Genomic DNA, 21,040 nt, shown 5'->3' on the forward strand with positions numbered 1-21,040 from the left:
ATATGTTCTTCAAAAGAAAAAAAATGGTAGTCATCGAGAGGGAAAAAGTAATATTATTTCAGTTTATATTTTATTTTCACAAAGTAAAAATGACCGTGATAGCTCAACGATTACATATAATAGTTATATATGCCATGTATAAAACTATATCCATGGTTGTTTACCTGGTTTGAACCATTTTTGTTAGTGTACAACCAAATGACCTCATCTGTAGTATTCATAAGTGCAGCAAGTGAGGTGTTTTTGGCGGAAACTATTGTAACCATAGGAAAATATGTTTGGGTGAGAGGGGAGAAAGAAAGCCAGACAACTTATAATTGAATTGGTTTGTCAGAGAGAGAGAGAGAGAGAGAGAGAGGGAGGTGGGGGTGGAGGAGGAGGACTGGCTGCCCTTCATCTGTCTGCTCAAGGCGGAGCTGAAGTTACCGAGAGCGGGCGCGGGAGCTCGACGTGATCCGCGGGGCGATAATCATCCACACCGGGGGAAATGCGCTAATTTACCCGAGCAGAATCTGACCGGCGATCAGTTCACCGACTGCTCTGTTTATTAAAGGCCTCTGTCGCTTTGGATCGGACTCAATGTTGCTCCTCTTCGGCCGCTTGAACCGACCGATGGGCTCGACGCCGTCTGCCGTAGATTTGTTTCATTTTAGAGAAATGATTTTGGCGTCAATCCATGAATAAAGCCGGGAAATGTCGGACATGCCATCAGCTTGTGAAGCTAAACAACGACTGAAGCGGACTGTCACGAAGAAACCTGACCCATATTAAGATAACGTTACTGCTCGAGCATCTGGACCAGAACCAAATACACCGAAACTAAATCTCGTTTATAAACGCCGATAACAACCGAGACGCGATCGCTGCAGGTTTTGAGTCCTCTCTAAAAAGGGCTGAAGAACTGCGAGGAAGTGGATCAAATACACTGCATGAAGTATAATCTCAAACTCCAAGCCAGCATGGAGAAAATGCGTTTGTAATCTGTTTATCAAAGCACACACTAACCCAAAGGCGTCTAAAATCATGCACTGCCTCCAAACCTTCATTTGCACGGCTCATTTCGGACTGTTCCTTCCGAGCACATGAGCTTCAACTTCGGTCGATAAAGAAGAAGGGGAAAAACTAAAATCTTCTGGAACTTTTTTTTTTTTTTTTTTTTTGGAGCCAAACACATCCAGAAGCACCAGGACCATCATCAGGATGAGAGTGCGGATCCTCAACCGAACATCAGTGCTGTCACTGGGGCTGTGCACATTGCTTCTGCTCAGTGCTGTGGCTGGTAAATATAGTTCAGATTTACATTTAACTTAGATAATATGTGTCCATATTACATAAGCCATGTTACATTATTTGTGCACGTTGCTCATTAGAATCACGCGTTGTAGCATGGACGCTGTAATGAGAAGTGAACTGAATCTGAATCGGTTCACTGTACAAATGTGAACTGTCAGAAGTATCTTGCTTCCTTCGCTGGTTCATTATTATCTAGAGACGTGTTGTGTTGAATCTGGTTTCAGTGTAAGTATTATGGCTTGAAGAGTGTCTTTCGTGAGTTATTCTAATCTAGTTAAACTAAAGTGGATTTACTTTGAATTGGTCAAAAGTTACACTGCAGGTGCTACTTAGAAAGAAAAGTTAGAGCTAATAAACCAAAGATTATTTCTGCATACTGTATATGCATAACTTACAGCGGTTATTTTCACACTCTTAAAAATAAAGGTTCTTTATTGGCATCAGTGGTTCTATAGAAAACCTTGAACATCCAAGGAACCTTCCAAATGCAGAAAAGGCTCTTTATAGACAAAAAATATTCTTTCGATTTTTAAAATGTTCTTCACTGAAAGGTTCTTTGGGTAACCAGAAATGGTTCTTCTATGCCATCACTGCAAAAGCACCCTCTTGGAACCTTTATTTTTATGAGTGTACAGTATTTACGTTCACACATATTGTAGAGCAGGTTTTGTAATAGGTTAATTAGTTAGCGTAGTCTTTACCTCAGTACTGTGGTGAGATGCATTTCCCCAAATCATTGTAAGAGTAAGTAGATCGTTGACCTGTGGTATCAAAATACAGCGATGGTATCAGATGGTTATTGTAATGGTCCATTTTTATGAATTATTACCTGTATTATGGTGTTTACACACAATTTTGCCATGTTACTATCCTAGCACATGGCATAAAATCACTGGACTCTTATTTTGTCTGCATTTTGAGTTTTAATTTTTTTATGCAATTAATATATCAGGAAAAAAAAGTCTCCTGGTATAATAATCTACACTTGTAGGTTCATTTGAAGAGAAAATGGTGATTCTTGTTTTGATAGTTTGATGTCAGGATAATGACTTTTTACTGGTGTTTTTTTTTATTTTGTCTGTTTCACTCTATTTTAACTCAATAACTCTGCACTGGTCAGTAGTTACACAAGCAGATGCTTTTGGGCATAATAAGAAAAAAATGGATGGTTGGTTTCATAATCAGATGTTTTTCAGGCTGTTGAATGCCTGTTTTATACACCGACTGGACAATTTTATTTTGTATGAAAATACTGGCAGTGGTGTAGTGCAATATCAAATTGAAAATGATTGACCGTGTATATAGTAAATCACAGACATTATCAGAGAGTGCATTTTGATGTCCGTTTCTTGTTTCTTGCTTTCATATGGATCAGATCGACCATGCTGTGTGTTGGCCATTAGAGCCTGTTTACCATGTTGTTATGGATATGCAGTTAGTCATCAGATCAGAAGCATGTGATATTGTACCATCGATTGTTTTGAGACCCTTGAAAAGCCTCTAAAACATTGCAGGAATGTGGTAGATGGATATTATTTTCCCATGTTGTGTGCAAGAATTCATCCCAGCCCTTTCCCTAATTAAGCATCGAACACAAGACATACAGTACAGAGTTTGTGGGTTAGTTAGGGTTTAATGTGTGCTAACTTCACTGCTGATGGCTGGGAATGTATTTTGGGTTCAGCCTTGACCTCGATGAGATAATGGTCTCTCTCTTCACTGGTACAGTAGATTAGAGAGAGGAAGGGAGAAGAAGAATACAAATGTCAGTTGTGTTCTACCCCTTAAAGGTGCACCCAGTCATCCTAAGGAATCTAGATCATTTGACAAATTTTTTTTAAATGTTGTACCCTTGCATTGGAAAACATTCCAGTCATATTAAGCCATAAAAGTGTTTCAGTGTCTAAACAAATATTAAGCAGCACGACTGTTTTCAACTTGGATAATAATCTGAAATGTTTCTTTAGCCCAAATCATAATTATATTTTACTGTATATTCAAATAGAAAATGGATATTTTTAATTGTAATAATATTTTATAATATTACTGATTTTACTGCATTTCTTAGTAAATACATGCAGCCTTGTTGAGCAAAAATGACTTCTTTTAAAAGCATAATCAAATCTCCCAAACCTGAACCTTTGATCAGTAGTGTAGATGAATGTAAGGAACAAAACAAAAGTCAACCAAGCAGCTCTGATGAGAAACAGAAAAGCTTGTCAATGTTGATTTGTCTGTACAAAGTCCAGGACAACTGGGACAAATAAGAGCCAGCAAAACATAACCCAAACACTGATGAGTGCATCTTGAAGTTGAATGGAGAGCATGATTGTGAGAAAGAATAATCCTATTGGGAATATGCAGGATTTATATACAGCATATGCATTTCAAAACTCAGGATTTGTAATGGCAAAAAGCACCACATTTTTTATTGGATTGTGTCACTTTTACATTACAATACTGGAAAGTAACTAAGATACAGTGATCAGGTTAAGTGTAAGATGGCAATACCATGATCCATGTATATGGTACTTCAAAGAACGACAGTCCAGTGGTATTGCAATGATGTTGGTAGGGCTATTTGTTTTGTCAGTATTTTAAATGTTTTTGTCTTTGAATGCAACAAGTGTGTCCACAAAATATCACCCATTATATTATTCCAGACAGTTTCCGGCAATGTAAATAACCCCAGTATTATTTTTGAAAAAAATGGAAAAGCTCAATTCAGAGGCTTATTATGAGTCACCACTTCAAGCTATGATTTTCAGTATCATCTCCGGTCTGATAAACCCCCAGGGTGGGCACACTGATATCAATGGCACATTCACATCGCCTATACCTATACTGTGCATCTCTAGAATAAAAGCTTCTTAACAAATTCCTTTCTGCGTCATCGCCATACTGAATCTCCTTAGCTAAAGTAATCCTTCTGGGGTTACATATTCCACCATCATATGTCCAGCAAACCCACATGTCCCGTGAGGAATGCAATTTCAGCTTTGCGGTTGTGACTACAGAGGTAAGACCACACAAGGAGGCTACAATGGAGACAAACACTAATTAAAAATGTGGTCTTGTCCAACCATGCAGGTGAGCCGGTTCGAGGGCTCACCACAAGCTCATTTTAAAGCCGTTAGGAGCTGCCACAGTGATTTAGATCGGAGTTAGACTCTGGACGGGTAGTTAGTTTCACTTGAAGGAGTTTAGCGCCTTAATGTGCTGCCTTTAGGCTTGGGCCCAACCAGCGAGAGGATGTTGTGTCGAGCATGGAAAAGATTAAGATGAAGGGGAGGCTGTGCTGTGTATGAGAGTCATTACCCCGTCTGTGACCGCTGTGAGAGCATAAAGCTATGGATCTTTTGCCACTCTGCTAAGCCCATCAGCACTCATTACTCACACACGCTCACATATGTGTAACATGACCATTAAGTCCCTGGCAACAGTTCATATGCAGTATTGGCACTTTTTAGAGACAATTTATGAGATTCTAGCTGGGCCATGAGATTTTGTGTTCTAGATCAAGGACGTTCTGTGGAGCATCCAGTACTGTGCATCAGTTGCTGGATAATGGGCTGTGCATGAAGTTAGAAACAAATCTTGACCTTACGTCTTATCTTGGACTCAATGTCAGACCTCGCTGCTAAACTAACAGGTTGTTTCATTTACACTTGCTGAAGTCCTCAGGCTTTGCCATGTTTATTGTAACTTAAAAAAAGTTCACAATGTTTTTGGTTTCAATTACATTCCATTTTTACACGACTTTATCCAAACTGACTTTGAAGTTTATGATAGGATTATAATACACGTTTGTAATACATTTATTATACACAAACCAACAGTATTAGCAATTGTGCTAATGTTTTTAACTTGGTATAGTGCTGTACATGCTAACACTGTGCTTTTTGAACATGAATCATGACATTTTCTGTACGTGTACCATGACATTACCATGTTTTTTTGGACATTTACCATGACCATGTTTTTTTGGATGTGTACAATGATGACAATGCCATGTTTTTTTGGCAGGAAACTTTGTATGTCCATTTGTTCTTAAAGATACCTTGGAAAAACCATATACAAATAGTTGTACAAGAATATGATGACATTCATCATATCATGGGTCTTCAACAGGGGGTCTGCAGTGGCTAATATATCTTTATTCGTAATCTAATTTGAATAGGCTATTATTGAGTTAGCCTTTAACTACATTTTTAAAAGCATTAACATTTGAAATTAAGTTAATATTCCACTAAAGTTAGGTGGTTCTCCCAAAACTAAAAATGTATCTTTATCATTCCCAAGCTGTTCCAAACTTGTATACTTTTTCTTCCTTCTGTTGAATGTAAAGGAAGATATTTTGAAGAATGTGTGTAACCAAACAGTTGATGGTCCCCATTGGCTTCCATAGTATAGAAAAAAAAATACAATGGAAGTCAATGAGTAACAGACACTGTTACCCACATTCTTCAAAATTTCTTTTTTGTGTTCCTCAGAAGAGAAAAGGTCATTAATATTTGACTCTACTATACAAACATTATTTTAGGCCAGGCTTAATGATAATTTTATTCAAATTAATTTCAGATCATTTCTATTCAAATATAACAGGAGTTCCTTGCTTCATCTCAGTCTTTAAAAAAAGTTGTACTCCCCCTCCAGTATATGTCAGACATCTTTACCATTTGATGCGCTGTTTGCTACTTGAAGGTGGTGCTCTGGTTTACACATTTCTTTCTTTTCATCACGCAGAAGGGGTTAACATAAAATTGCACACAGGGACGTGTGACGTTGGATCCCGTTCTGTAATTACCCAAATATATGATTTCAAACGTCTGGTTTTAATATCGTCTCCTTTGAGGTTTTTCGTCACTCTAATTTGAGCGTTTGATGAGCAAAGATAATTATCTCAGCGGAAAAATAAAACGAGCATAAATTAGCACAGACGTGACTGTGTTTGATATTTCCTCATTTTCTTTGAAACACACCGTGGTCCAACCGCAGCGGTGTGTTTGTTGCCCTGTGTCTTACGTGTTACCCCCCTCCCCGTCTGCGTCTGCGAGCTCAGTCGGCCTTAAGGAATTTGCCCGTCTGTCTGTGGGGGAGGGCAGGAAGTGGGAGTTGGCTGTCTGACTCTGTCAAGCATTTCCACGTTTTTTGATTTGTACTCTGATACCGCTTCAGTATGGGTGCACTGTGTGCATCGCGTGTGTGCGGCACTGCTCAGCACAGTATTGCATGTCATGTCAGCTCGGCGTTTGCGTTTCAAGCTGCGAGTATCACATATATACAGCTGTCTGTAGTGTGACACTTAAAAAATAAAGCAGCAAACCTATATATTTTCTGTTATTGAAAATCTTTTTTTTTTTTAATGCATTTCCGCTTATTTGTGTGTTTTGCCGTTTGTGAGATGGGGGTCTAGAGTGTGTAGCCCTGTACTAGCAGGATTTAGTCTAAACAATGTGTCTCTCGTTGGCTCCAGGGCCAGGCGGCTGAGTAGGGGGAGGAAAGAGAGAGAGAGAGAGAGAAAGAGAGAGAGACATTCCCTTGCGTAGACACTGAACCCCCCTCACACATTTACACAGCTGAACTGATTGAATCTGAGACCCCTCCTCTGATAGTCTCCCCCTCTTCCAAACGCAGATCACACTAATTGAAAAATCATTTCACTTGAGGAATGTAATGTGGCCCCTTTGCAGTTCTCCACATTGCTTCGGGGGGCAAAACACCCTGTTCCAGATCTCATTTCGATCTTGTTCTTTTTATGCGCCTCTAATCGCTTGGTTTCTAAGCGCTGCTTATTTCTGTGTTATTATTTTCCTTGCTTACTCCCGTCATAAAACTACAACTCCGTTTTATGGCATCTTTGTGGGGTTTACAGTCCCTCAGAGTTGGATGGCGCACACTGTGGTGGGTTAAACACACACCAGTGGCTTGATGTGAGCTGATAAACACCGCTACATGGTTCTGGCAATCCTGCACCATGCTTTTTACAGTAACTGTAATTGTTTTTACATCTACCATGCTTGACAAGATATATATAGTCTTTGTGTAGTGAGAACAACAGGGGTGCAGACTGTTTAGTCTTGCCAAGTGTTGACTGTTGTTATTAAAATTGGTACATGGTGTAGATTATTATGAAACTTAGTTGCTCATTACCGTCCGTCCTGCATCTCATGATGGTATTTGGCATATTAGCATGATTTCTGTAGGAGCCTGTTCCACTGATGATGACTGGAGTAATGATGCTGAAAATTCAGCTTTGCCATCACAAGAATAAATGACATTTCTATTCAAATAGAAGATGGTTATTTAAAATTGTAATATCTTACACAATAACACCGTTTTCACTATATTTGCAGCCTTGGTGAGCATAAAAGACTTCTTTTGAAAACATAAAAAAAATCGTACCTGCCCCAAACTTTTGAATGGTAGTGCATGGCTGTGTGGATGTTTTCCATTTGTGTTGGTGTGGGTTTTTTCTGCATTTTTATTTTTTTATTTTTTTTTATTTTATTTAACAATCCAAAGACATGCATTGTGTGTGTGCATGTGAGTCCTGAAATGGACTGGCCAGGGGGTCCAGGGTGTTCCCCCAGCTCACAGTGCATGTCAGAGCAAATGAGAATCATGGGGTCAAAGGAACTGCCTGAAGAGCTCAGAGATAGAATTGTGGCACAGATCTGGGCAAGGTTACAAAAAAGTTTCTGCTGCACTTAAGGTTCCTAAGAGCACAGTGGCCTCCATAATCCTTAAATGGAAGACGTTTGGGACGACCAGAACCCTTCCTAGAGCTGGCCGTCTGACCAAACTGAGCTATCGGGGGAGAAGAGCCTTGGTGAGAGAGGAAAAGAAGAACCCAAAGATCACGGTGGCTGAGCTCCAGAGATGCAGTCGGGAGATGGGAGAAAGTTGTAGAAAGTCAACCATCACTGCAGCCCTCCACCAGTCGAGGCTTTATGGCAGAGTGGATCGACCGAAGCCTCTCCTCAGTGCAAGACACATGAAAGCCACCATGGAGTTTGCTAAAAAACACCTGAAGGACTCCAAGATGGTGAGAAATAAGATTCTCTGGTCTGATGAGACCAAGATAGAAATTTTTGGCCTTAATTCTAAGCGGTATGTGTGCAGAAAACCAGGCACTGCTGTCCAATACAGTCCCAACAGTGAAGCATCATGCTGTGGGGGTGTTTTTCAGCCTCAGGGTCAGGACGACTGATTGCAATCGAGTGAAAGATGAATGCGGCCAAGTACAGGGATATCCTGGACGAAACCCCTTCACCAGAGTGCTCAGGACCTCAGACTGGGCCAAAGGTTCACCTTCCAACAAGACAATGACCCTAAACACACAGCTAAAATAATGAAGGAGTGGCTTCACAACAACTCTGTGACTGTTCTTGAATGGCCCAGCCAGAGCCCTGACTTAAACCCAATTGAGCATCTCTGGAGAGACCTGAAAATGACTGTCCACCAACGTTTACCATCCAACCTGACAGAACTGGAGAGGATCTGCACTGAAGAATGGCAGAGGATCCCCAAATCCAGGTGTGAAAAACTTGTTGCATCTTTCCCAAAAAGACTCATGACTGAATTAAATCAAAAGGGTGCTTCTACTAAATACTGAGCAAAGGGTCTGAATACTTAGGACCGTGTGATATTTCAGTTTTTCTTTATTAATAAATGTGCAAAAATTCTGTGTTTTTCTGTCAATATGGGGAGCTGTGTGTACATTAATGAGGAAATTTTTTTTACTTAAATGATTTGAGCAAATGGCTGCAATATAACAAAGAGTGGTAAATTTAAGGGGGTCTGAATACTTTCCGTACCCACTGTATATATATAAATATATAATGGCCCGTTCTCTAACATACAGGTGTACATTAATTGTCTAGTGTTTATCAACACTGTGATGTTCACTGTGCTTCTGCTGTCATTCTGATCGACTTTAGAATTCACACAGGATAGAGTAAAATTCCAATTAGCCTATATTCAACACCAGTAAACATTTAGTTAATCTAATAAGCTAAATTTGGCAGCAATTTAATATCAAAGCAAGTACCAGCACCTATTTTTTTCCCCTTTGAGCACTGAGATGCAAACACTCAAGCTAGCTCACATTAAAGTGCATTGTCTCTCCTCTGGCTGTCTGCCACATTCAGTCCATCGCTCCGTTCCTCTTCACCCCAGCTGTCTTTGAGCACCGTTGCACCAGCTTTCAGAAGCACGCAGCAGTTTTACTCTGTCGTGAAATAACAGATGCAGCTTTGATGAATTGATTTGTTACGTCGAAAAGTGCTTAAAATTGCATTTAAAATGTGTGGGTTGTACAAAATGGCATAATATTTCTAAGTGAGTGCTTTTATTATGTCAAGCACTGCCATTTGTTTTGCACAAATCAAGCAGAGACGAAAGAAATCTCCTTTGGACTTACATTGATCGCAGTTCCTCTCCTGCACTGAGCTCCTGTGATGAACTTGATTTGTAAATACCTTTGAGTTAGACGAAGCTGGGCATTAAGCAGAATTTACCTCACAAAGTTGAGCCGCATTGCATTAGGAAAGCTTGGCGAGTGTCATAGCCACTCCAGTGCAGGGAGGGGGACACGTTCTCTTGCCAACAGCGCCTACATGTCTGGGTTGTGAGAGGCAAGTGCAAAGCAGAGCTCTTTGGATGGGAGGTGTATTTGTGGAGGGGTATTTCAAAACCCTGGCACGGCTCTCTCTGTGGTCAGAGGCTCAATTCCGAAGCTTTTCGAGCTGCCCTCCGCCACAGTCACACGGCAAACCTGACGAGCAAAGCCAGTGGAAAAAGTGAGGAGCAGACAAACCTGTCGGCCGTTAAACACCCCTGATCTGGTTGTCGTGTAGTTGTCGGTGCATGAAAGGACTGGGCTGCATGTTAATGTGGCTTCATTTTGAGGTAAATTTTGTATAACTTTTTTTTTTTTTGTGAGTTTCTACTGAATTATGAGCACACTTCATGTAGTTCTCTCACGTTCTTGTGAGGTCTGTGAGCAAACATGATTCTTCCCTGTGGAAGATGACTGTTCACCCATTCAACATCAACATTAGCTCTCGTCAGGGGCTTGACCTCGAGCCAAAGCCATCAACGATTTATGAATCCCAGCAAGCTGGATTCAAGATAATTTGTGTAGTATTTAAGTTTTAATGAGATACAAGTTCAGCCGGTGAAAAAAATAGGTTGCCGCTGTCAGGCCCTCGTGGGATTAATGTTGTCTGGACACAGACGTGCAGCTACTTTAGAAACTAGGAGTTTGTAGACATGAGTAGCCCTGATGGTATGTGTCCTCTCTCCACAAGTTATGTCTTAGTCAAACCAATGGCCAAAAACAAAAGTGAAACTAAAATGTCAGGGAAGTCATTGATGTCAGGAGGACACATATTTAAAAATCTAGTTTAAACACTAGTCAGATGACTAGAAATGTAATTTTTTTTGTATTCATGTTGATTTTATATTGTTTTAAACAAATTTAATAGCATTTTCAACAAAGGTTTTCATTGGCTGGCAAAAAATGTCATGTGGTGTAACCATCCTGTAAAAAGTAGTAATATACAGTGGCATGCAAAAGTTTGGAAACCCCTTGTAGAATCTGTGAAAATTTGTGAAGTACCCAGATCGTGAAGTACCGGTACATTTATTTTTCTTGCATTGTCATGTAGAGTTCAAAAGATTATATTTTAGAAGAATTATGGACCTTGACAAACAGTAATGACGGGCTGTGGGAGTCCTTTCTATGATGTAATTTCCTGTTTTGTTTTATCAGCCTTCATTTGGTGTGTTTTTCAAATAATAATGACCAGTCAAGCAGTTTTTGTTGCTCTATGAAATTGGCCCAATACGATTATTCATTATTCATCTGTATTGATATATTTTTTCCTCCCGAAAAGTCAAAAATGAATTTTAATTATTAAAGATGTGGATTAAATTTGAATGACTTAACGAATAAAATAAATAAAATACCGCATTCCATACAGCACCCCTTTGTTTCAAGCATCAAAATACACACTACCATAATTAACAGTTACTATATACACTTAAAATTCAACATCAGTCATCTAATATGACATTGATTATACAATCTAACAGCTGTTAGTAAAAATGATTTTCTATATCAACTTCAAGTCATTATATGTATGCAATTTTGTTTGAAATAATAGATTGGAAATAAACATCACGTCATTGACCTATGCAGCATATGACTTGCAGCAGAGTTGTGGTCTCTTTTGTTGGCATTATCTTGAAGCCGTATTGTTTTACAGGGCCTTGCCTGCTTTGTCTTCTGTCCATTCATGTAGGATGGTCCTCTCCTCGTATCTCCACGTCCAGCCATGTGGCTTGTAAGGAATGTGGCGGCACTCATGTTTCAAGGTCCTTCACCTTGTTAATTAGCTTGAGGGTGTGCAGGAGTGTCTTTAATTACTGTCTATCTCTGTAATTGTTGAGGAAAGAGCCAGTCGCTTAGTGACAGTAACTGTGGTCATCTGTGCTAGCCGTGGCTTTCTTTTTTTTTATGAAGTAGGATCTTCTCGCAGCAGGTTCCCATAGTGACAGCGAAGGCCTGTGGTTACTGGACGTTCAGCGAGTTTTAATTCACTCTACCACATTCACAAACCTCCTGATCCTTTGTACGGATTATCTTGGATTTACTCATTGCTGGTGGTAGGTAAACAAGTCTGAAGATTGCTAATCTGGGCCTTGCGATGGTGTGTGATGGATGGAGATGGAGACCGAGTCGCCATCTGGTTGAGTTGTGGTCTGATCTGCATTGTCTTAGTCCATCGACTATTCAGGAAATAGGATTAGAAAGTGCAGAATCTCTTTGGGATTTGCGTTACTGCAAGCAGCCGATCTGAGATCTGTTTCAATGTTTCTCTCATGATGGAGATTTGGGTGACATTGGCAAAAAGACACAAGCATCTCTTCTCGACCAAACGTACAGGACAATGCAAATGAAGGAATTATGGACGCAACAACGAATACATAAAATCTATAAAAGGTGGATGATGAAGTAATAAAAAACAGGTTTCATTATTGATCAGATGAATAGGCCTGTGTCACATGGAAAGGCAATGCCACTTTGCAGTAGTGAGAAATGCATTTAAAAAGTAGTTACTGAAAATGAAAATATATTTTTGCTTTTGAAAATGTCATTTTTGAAATCTAAAAAATACATTCTAAGTATTAAAATATATATATATATATTTTAAATTTAATTAAAACTAAACGTACTGTGTATGATTTTGAGGTTGTATCCATCTATATAGAAACGTTGCAGATTTCTTAGTCACATACACACATAATGGCTTAATGTGCAGTCACATTGTTTGTCAAATTTTCGCAGACAGAATCTAGTCCACATGATTGGGAAGAATTTGCAATGGGTTCAGTTTATGTCAAACTGATTTGCATTGTTACCCAACATAAAGCTGCTTGGTTTGAAAGTCACATTTTTGTGAATGGTGATTATTCTGTTGACAATAGGCTTTTTTATCTGTAATATTTTGTCAAAATGTGATGGCACCTTTAATGCGAGGAATGGTCTGTAGAGGTGTGTGTCGATACCTGGAATTCTGGAGAAAAAATGTAAAACAATATCAATCACTTAGGGTCATTTTAGTTTTAATTTAGTTCCAATCATGTATTTTGTTGTGGTTACTACTACAAATATCTCCCAACTAGTGAGGAACTCACCATATTCTTGCCAAAGCCAATATGTATTTGCTGCTTGCCGAGTGTGAACAGAGCCTCACTCTCATGTCTTAAATATGTGTCTTCACTTTGACATAATGATTGCCATTGTCTACAGAGAGCCAGCACAGACTCTTCCCTCACATGTGATCCACACGGGGAGAGGGATCCACTGCTGTTTTAGGTCATTGTAATGGTGGAGTGTGTTGAAGACTGCAGTAGCTGTGAGTCTGCTGATGTGTCAGCGGTTCCTGCTGAGCCGAAAGCTTCACTACCCAAACACCTCCTCCAGAACAGAACAGAGAGGCGTCTGAGGGGCTTAAGACTGTGCGTCTCACCCCTCCCCCTCGCCAGACCACCTTCCTCAACCACTGGATCATCCCAGCGTTATAGTTTTGTAGTTCCTGTATTCAACAATCAGCGGCAAATTGCAGATCTCATTGTAGTTGGTTAATATTCAGATGTTGGGTTTGCTGTAATGCCATTCCTTTATTGCCCGTTCTATTTTAAAGATGCATTTTGGCACTACTGGGAAAAGGTTTACCTATTAGAAACCGAAGTGTCTTTTTGTGAAAAGTCATTGTAGTATTTTGCCATGTTAAAATGACATGACCTTCACTAAATGTCACAGAGAATCCTCACGCTCATTGACGCTAATAACGTAGTGTTTGTTTGCTGAAGTAAAGAGTGAAAATTAAACAATGAAAAATGGTTTACCAGCAGAATCAATGGGAGAATCAGCGCCCGTATAGCTGATGAAGCAGAAAAGAGCTGAAGAAGCAGAAAAGTGTAACCATTACACAAGGTGGGATGATTTGATGACAGAGAAAATCCTCTGAGAGTAGTGATGCTCAAGTTGCTTCTTTTTGTTGGACAGTTAAGGAAATTAATTATTGTGGACACTCTGTAAAACTCACTGTAATATAATTTACAGTACGGCCGCTCCCTATACGAAGAGTATACAGTTTGCGTATGAAAACCAACTCCCAGGGGTGCACCATCCCAGTTGCCCATACCCCATTTGAAATAATAAACTTGAGCACAAAAAAGACATGATATGTGAACGGCGCCTTCATCGGTCAAAATGTTTACTTTCGATTAACGATTAAATGGTCAATATGAGCATCCCTATCTGGCATATAAACATAATATAACAATCAAAATTAATTAATTTTAAGCCACACAAAGTCAACATGTTGGTATTTCTTGCTCTGAATCTCCCATAAAATAAAATGAAACTTTATTGTTCTTTGAAAAGGTGTACCTGCGTTATTATGCCATTATCATTATATTAGTTGAAACTGGTCTTAGAACGACAATATTATCGTTTATCGCGATAATTTCTTGGACAATTTATCGTCCAGCAAAATTTGTTATCGTGACAGGCCTAGTAATCACAGACGGATTCTATGATGGTGAGATCAGATCTCCATGTGGAGCGCTGGCTGTTGTCAGACTGCTTGTGCATTCAAAAATCTCACTAGGTTATTATTAAAATGAATCACAAAATGAATGTTAATGTAAACTGAAATTTCCTATTGACACACTACAGCAAAAGACAGAAATAACTGGCTTAAAACCCTTTTTTGGGGTGAAAATACTAATGTGCCTAAGACTTTTGCACAGTACTGTACTTTACAAACAACATTGTTGCTACTTTATAAAGAATGACCATAGAGTCGTTCACAGAACTGAGTAAAGACAGTCACAGACAGCACTCATCTCTGATTGACAGTGATACAGTAGAAACATTATGTGTGGTTTTGTATTAAACAATGACCCAGATCGTGAAGTACCGGGACATTTATTAGCCTAAGACTAAGGGAAGCTTTGGAAATGAGAGCATGCAAGGAGTGTGTGAAAGCTGTGGATTTATTTGAAATATTTTTAATGTTCGTTAATGCTATCCACATTTTTTTTGTGGCTCTTTTTTTTTTTTTAAGCATCGGTTCAGGCACCGTTTAGGCACTGGTAGCGTTTTAAAAGTATGGATATGGCACCGTTATCATTAAAAACCCAATCGATATCCAATCCTACAGCAGATGGGAGTTCAGTGTATAACATTGTGGTATCATCAGAGCTTAAAGTATGCAAAAAAACAGTGATGCTAATGCTAGCTAAACAACTAGGTACTGAATTTCCTTTTAAACCTATTATGATTTACTCTGTAAGATAGGCTAAGTTGTTCACTATAATCTAGTAGTTTGTTTTTGGAATATATATATATATATATTTTTTTTATTATTACCTAAAACCAGAAGATTTAGCTCTGAGAGAAATAAAAACATGCTAAATTGTAAGAGCTGTAGCCTACTGGTTAGCACGTGTACACAAACACACCGACTTGTTCTTTGCGTGCAGATAACAGAAGTTTGAATTGGATACGAGTCAACGTTATTGTGTCACTTATTTGTATGAATTACCACTGTCAAAGAAAGTCTGAATTATTTTTTAGGAAGGTTGGTCTGTGCTTCTGTGGTGAAAAAATGGTCAGAGCTCCTTTTGCTCAAGCTGGAGATCATAAAAGTTAGAGGAAAGAGAAAACTGGGCTTGAAATGAGACAAGGTGTTGGAAGTGAGGAAGAAATGTAACTTGTGACTCACGCGCTGTGTGATTCATTCTGTTTTCCTTCATTACTTGTTTATTCCCTGTGTTTTGATCCTCTTCTCCAGCTCTGTTGATAAGCTGAGCCCTCATTGCATTGGGCCGCTTCGCTGCTTTTGTGCTATTCAAGTGTGTTTATGAGGTTTTTGTTTATTTCTCCAGCTCGCGGTGGAGTGTGTCACGGTCTATGTACGTCATCCCACTAGCGATTTATGTTTGCTGCACTGGCGCCGATCACCACGTCTTTTGTTCTTTTGTGTGGCGTGTGTTTGTTCAGTGTGTTTTAGCAGTGGCATATGCTGAGCTGCTAATGTAACGTCACAAACGCTGAATGTACGTGTCTGTCAGTGTTGTAAATAAGTGTCAGTAGACTGCTTGACAGTAAGTCACTGTAGTTTCTGTCTGTGGGGCCAGCAGGCCAGCCAATGTTTTCTTCTCTTTTTTTCCATCCTCTCCCCCTCTTTTTTGTCATTTTTTTCATGTCCCAAATGGCATCTGCAATGCTGAGGGGAGTCTCCAAATACTCATTAGTGCATTACTGAAGTCTGGAAGTCTGCCAGCCACTCAGACGCGAGTCAGTGCAGTATTCCTCGGGAACTTACAGGGAGGAAGGGAAAGAGGTGGGGAATTAGCGCAAAGGAGGACCAAGAGAGAAGAATTATGTTTTTTTTTCTTGTTTTATTGTTGAGTTTTGTAAATCTGCAGGCGCTATTGGCTGTAATTATGATCAAGATAAGGAGCTGTATGGTGCCGTTGTGCTTTAAATGACACACGACTGAACTTCTTTTGGTCTTGACTTTTCCCCTTTGACTTTTTCTACTTCCTCATCTCATTGGCACACATGAAATATGAATCGGCAGGATTAAGCCTGCGTCTTGTCCATTGAAAGTTTGACAAACGACGGGTGTCTGAGAGTGTGTTTATGTGAATATTGAAGGTGGGCAGGGTGTAAAAAAGGAGCCCGGTGTGTTTGTGGTTAAGGCACTGGCATGTAATCAGATTCAGCGTCGTCAATCAGGAGGAGCAGTCGCTTGCCTTGAGATCACGTTTCACACTGAAAAGGTGGGCTTGTGCTACTGGGCCTGACACAGCTGCATATTAAACTTGCTCTCTCTGTAGAGTCTCATCTCTCTTCAGACCTTTTTTTGTGTGTGTGTGTGTGTGTGTGTTCATTTTTGGCACAGGATGTTTACTTGTGAATCAGTAGACTAATGCTTGGTAGGCCTTATGTCTAAGAGCGATTGCTTGTCAGACAATTATTGGAGAGAATAGTAGCCAATCATTTTGATAATAGGCTTTGACTCAGGCAATATTACAGATGATGTGTGATGATTTTGGTGAATATGTGAATTATTATTATGTATAATATAGCTTCTTTATATATTTGGTAAGAAAAAAAAGCATATAAATTACAATGGAAGCTCACTAATTGACTGGTCACCCATTTATTATGTGGATTTGGGTTAGATTAGTAAACCCCTGAGCATGAGTCATTGAGGGACTGGCGTCTGGATCTTTACTTTTACTGCCTTAATGCATCGCATTCCCTGTGCTGTTATCATACATACTTCCTATTCAAAGAAAAGCACAGAGGCTCATCGTCTCTTCTATAATATGTGATAAAAGTATGCTCCTGTGTACATTACTGCCTGCCAATAAATCACAATAATAATCACGTCATAATTTTATTTTGTAGTAAAGCTCATCTGATTTCATTGCAACCTAATGTCATGTGTCATCATGATTCTGTCTCGTAAATATGCAAAGGAAACCGTCCCAACAGATTGGAGTCGATGAATGTCTTGACTGTCCACCAGTTCAGCGCATGATCAGCAGTTTTCCTGGCTTTCATCGTCTTGAACACAAAATGCTGCTGTGCGCCCATTCAGCATTTATTGAAGAGCTAAGAGCTTTGGGATGGGTCCGAATCTAGGGCTATTGCCCCTGCTGGGACCCTTTTTTTCCCTCTCCAAGCCCCTCAAAGGAAGGAAAAAGGTGATGCTTTGCATGTGAATGTGCACCTCGGTCTCAGATGTGTAAATAGCAGGCTGAGAGAGTTGCTTTATTCTAGCGGACGTGATTTTGGAGGCTCTACTCGGGTTTTGGCTTGGCGTCATTCAGATGTAGGATTGGACTATAAATAGTTGCTGTCCCACAAGAGCTTAGCTGACCTTCTACTTTCCAACCGAGCATTGTTTTATTGAGCCAAGCTGGTGGCCTTGAGACAACGATTTGCTGTCATGAAAGCGCAAGACGTTACTGCTTCTGTAAATGGCAGACCAAACTTTTCTAAGCTCAGATTTGTGGTATTAGAGATGAATAATTGGTTAACTTTTATTTGTGGATTTGACATATTACAGTATTTATGCATTATGAACAAATAAAACATGTAACATTTGAAATCTAATTTATGGTATCATTGCTTATTTAACTCCTTAGTTGGAAACTAGTGTTAAGTCTTGGTATGTTGAAATGTTTCTCATTGAAAACTTCTGTGCGTCTACAATCCTGGTTGTTGTAGGCCTAAATGAAGCAGCTGACAATTAGGATTCATTGCTTTGACTTATGGTTGCTCCAGTGTGCTCCTTCCAATAATGCAATCAGCTGTGAGGTCCAGGTTCTGTTGAGCAGATGGATGAATGGAGGGAAAGTGAGCCGTGTCCAGGTACTGGAGTGTGACCGACATGGAGAGCAGGAGCTGTCCTCCATCTCTACTCTTACCATCAGTCTCGAACCCTGTCGATATCCAGCCTAACTGACCGTGGCTCACATAGAGACAGTTGAGCATGTACAAGCTCATGTCCGAACATGACTTTTATTCTCAGATCATCATTTTTAATTAGACCATGGGGTTTATGAGGCAGGGTGAAACTAAATTAAGTTTCAGACTGCTCTTTCTGCTCATCACCGTCAGTATGTGTTATAATAAGCATTCATTTACTTCCTCCCCAGTGATGAAGCTTCCTTATTAAGAACTTCCTTCCTTAATGAAGCTGAACGAAGCCTCATATCTAGGGTTATATATTTTTTTATATATATATAAATATGTTTATTAATCTCTCTCCGTGTTGGAAAAAAAAAAAACACCAAGGTAGAATGTAGATGGTAGTTAAAGCTATTTACTGGGTCAAAGACGCGATAGTCTTTTTTGTTCTGTCAATTAATTTCTTAAAGCAAACATTGAAAATGTATCTAATGCATGCAGTGACCTGATCTATGATAAGCATGTTTAATTTTTGAACTAAAGTTAATTTAGAATTTTTTTGGGATGCATAAAGTCATAAAGATCAACTGTCCTCATATCATAATTAAGAAAAACAAAGCAAGTTAAAAAAATAAATCCTTCAAAAGTAAGTTGCAAGAATTTTGCATGATTGATTTTTTTAATTTTTAGAAAGTTTTAAAGTATCAGATAACTTGAATGAGAAGCGAAAGGGTAGTTCATATGGTGTTAAATGTAATATGAAATTTATGAAATAATCCATTATATTTGTGAGAAAAAAAATTGAGAACATAAGGATTTGGATGTACTTAATGTGTAAAGAAGATATTATGTTTAATTGAATCTTTTATTGAAAATAAAGAGTAGTGCTGCAACAACGCGTCGACGTCATCGATTACGTCGACTACAAAAATACGTCGACGTGCGTAAAATGCGTCGACGCGTCACACTGTTTGTTTACATCTCGCGTAATGGCATACTGGGAATGGAGAAAGTTGCATTCTATCACAAAAACAGAGACAACTGTTATCAAAAGAACGTGAATACTTTAAACACAGGACAAATAAAATGGCCCTTTGTTCCCTTTGTAAAACCGATATGGTGTACCACGGCAGCACAACTGCGATGCGCGAGCACCTCAGAGGAAAACATCTTGGCGCTCTCCGGTGTTACGGTTTAACTGGTTACTGTGTGATCTGGTGACCAACTTCCTGGTTCAGGTCTGATATTCTTGCGCTTGCGGCATTCTGAAAAGGTGAGATGTTTTTAACTCAATGCGGTGCGGACGCGCCTGGAAAAAAACGAGCGTCCTTCCATTACGTCGCTTCCATTATGAGCGCGATTGTCGCGCGCCTACATTGGAAATAACGAACTTGAGCGCGCAATAGACGTGATATGTGAACGGCCCCTTAAAAGACAGCGCGCCGCGAGACAACAGTCACAAACCACCGAGCCACCCCGAATCAGCTCCAGATCTCTGGACACCATGCTAAACCATAGCAGAACCCTGACTACATTTTATGGTTTTTGATGCTAAAGAACATTTCATGACGTCTCAGACAACTGTAAATTAATGGCTACTGTGGTTTAATTATAAATGCTATCATAAGCTCATATTTACCATAGTAAAATAATTTTATTTGCCTCTTATTTATTTTATACTGTAAAAACTTAAGTGGAAAATGAATAAAGGGTGAAATATTATATTAGAAGTTGTACTTATATATTTTTTGGTAAAGTTATCCAAAGGATTCATTAGCTAATAAAAAAAAGAACATTAGATTGATTATTTATTGTAATAAAAATAATCGTTAGATTAGTCGACTAATCAAAAAAATAATCGTTAGATTAGTCGACAGAAAAAACAGTCATTAGTTGCAGCTCTAATAAAGAGTTTTAAAGTGAATGTAATCAATTCAATTTTATTTGTATGGCACTTTTTACTTTAATAAAATAATATAAAGCATTAACATTAGGTTGCACTACCAAGATTTGGGTAAATGTATAGGCTATGTGTTTTCTTTATTTAAAGAAATAAAGTGATCGAGGTGACAGTAAAATACATTTATAATGTCGCAAAATGTTTCTGATTCAAATAATTATTATTAATTTAAACTTTCTATTTATTAAGCCATCAAGAACATTTTTTTGTAATATTTTTATGGAAACCATGATACAAGCAACTGTTTTGATCTTCGATGATAAGAATATTTTTGTACAGCAAATCAGCATGTTAGAAGGATTTCTGAAGGATCATGTGACTATTTCACAATATTACTGTTTTTAATGCGTTTTTGATTACATAACTGCCGTAGAGATACTTCATTCATAAACATAAAAAAAATTATAAACCCCGGACTTTTGAACAGTGTAGATTTCGAAGAACTTGACAAAAATGTTTGATTGAACTTACTGTCATTACCTGCCCCATTTAGACATTTCTTGTATGCATGACTACTACTGCCGTTTAGCCAATGAAAAAAGGCGCGTATTGTAAAATACTTGCTGCGGGTGGAGCGTGTGAGGACATGTCCTAGTAGGAGTCTGACTGTTAGAGAGATTTGTTTGTAGTGCTAAGAGCGTGACTGCGACATAACAGGGTGTGTGTGTGCCTCTGGTGGCTTCCCACAGGTGGGCCGATAGAGGAAGTGTTTCCTCGTTCTCTGAGAGATGTAATCGATTTAATTGCGTCTGCTTCTGTTGATTCATACTCGTTAA

General features: G+C 39.0%; 1 protein-coding gene across 3 annotated transcripts in view; it reads left to right on the forward strand.

Moving 5' to 3' along the window:
• Window positions 1-363: 363 nt before the first annotated feature.
• Window positions 364-21,040, forward strand: part of bmpr2b (bone morphogenetic protein receptor, type II b (serine/threonine kinase)) — a 65,882-nt gene continuing 45,205 nt past the window's right edge. For all 3 annotated transcript variants that reach the window (XR_003292816.1, XM_026272194.1, XM_026272195.1), the window contains exon 1: window positions 364-1,279. Coding sequence is in view for 2 of the 3 variants with exons in the window: in XM_026272194.1 (XP_026127979.1) it covers window positions 1,201-1,279 (79 nt within the window). In the remaining variant the exon portion in view is untranslated. The remainder of the gene's footprint in view (window positions 1,280-21,040) is intronic.

The sequence above is a fragment of the Carassius auratus genome, chromosome 9 (assembly GCF_003368295.1).
Source record: "Carassius auratus strain Wakin chromosome 9, ASM336829v1, whole genome shotgun sequence".
NCBI lineage: Eukaryota > Metazoa > Chordata > Actinopteri > Cypriniformes > Cyprinidae > Carassius > Carassius auratus.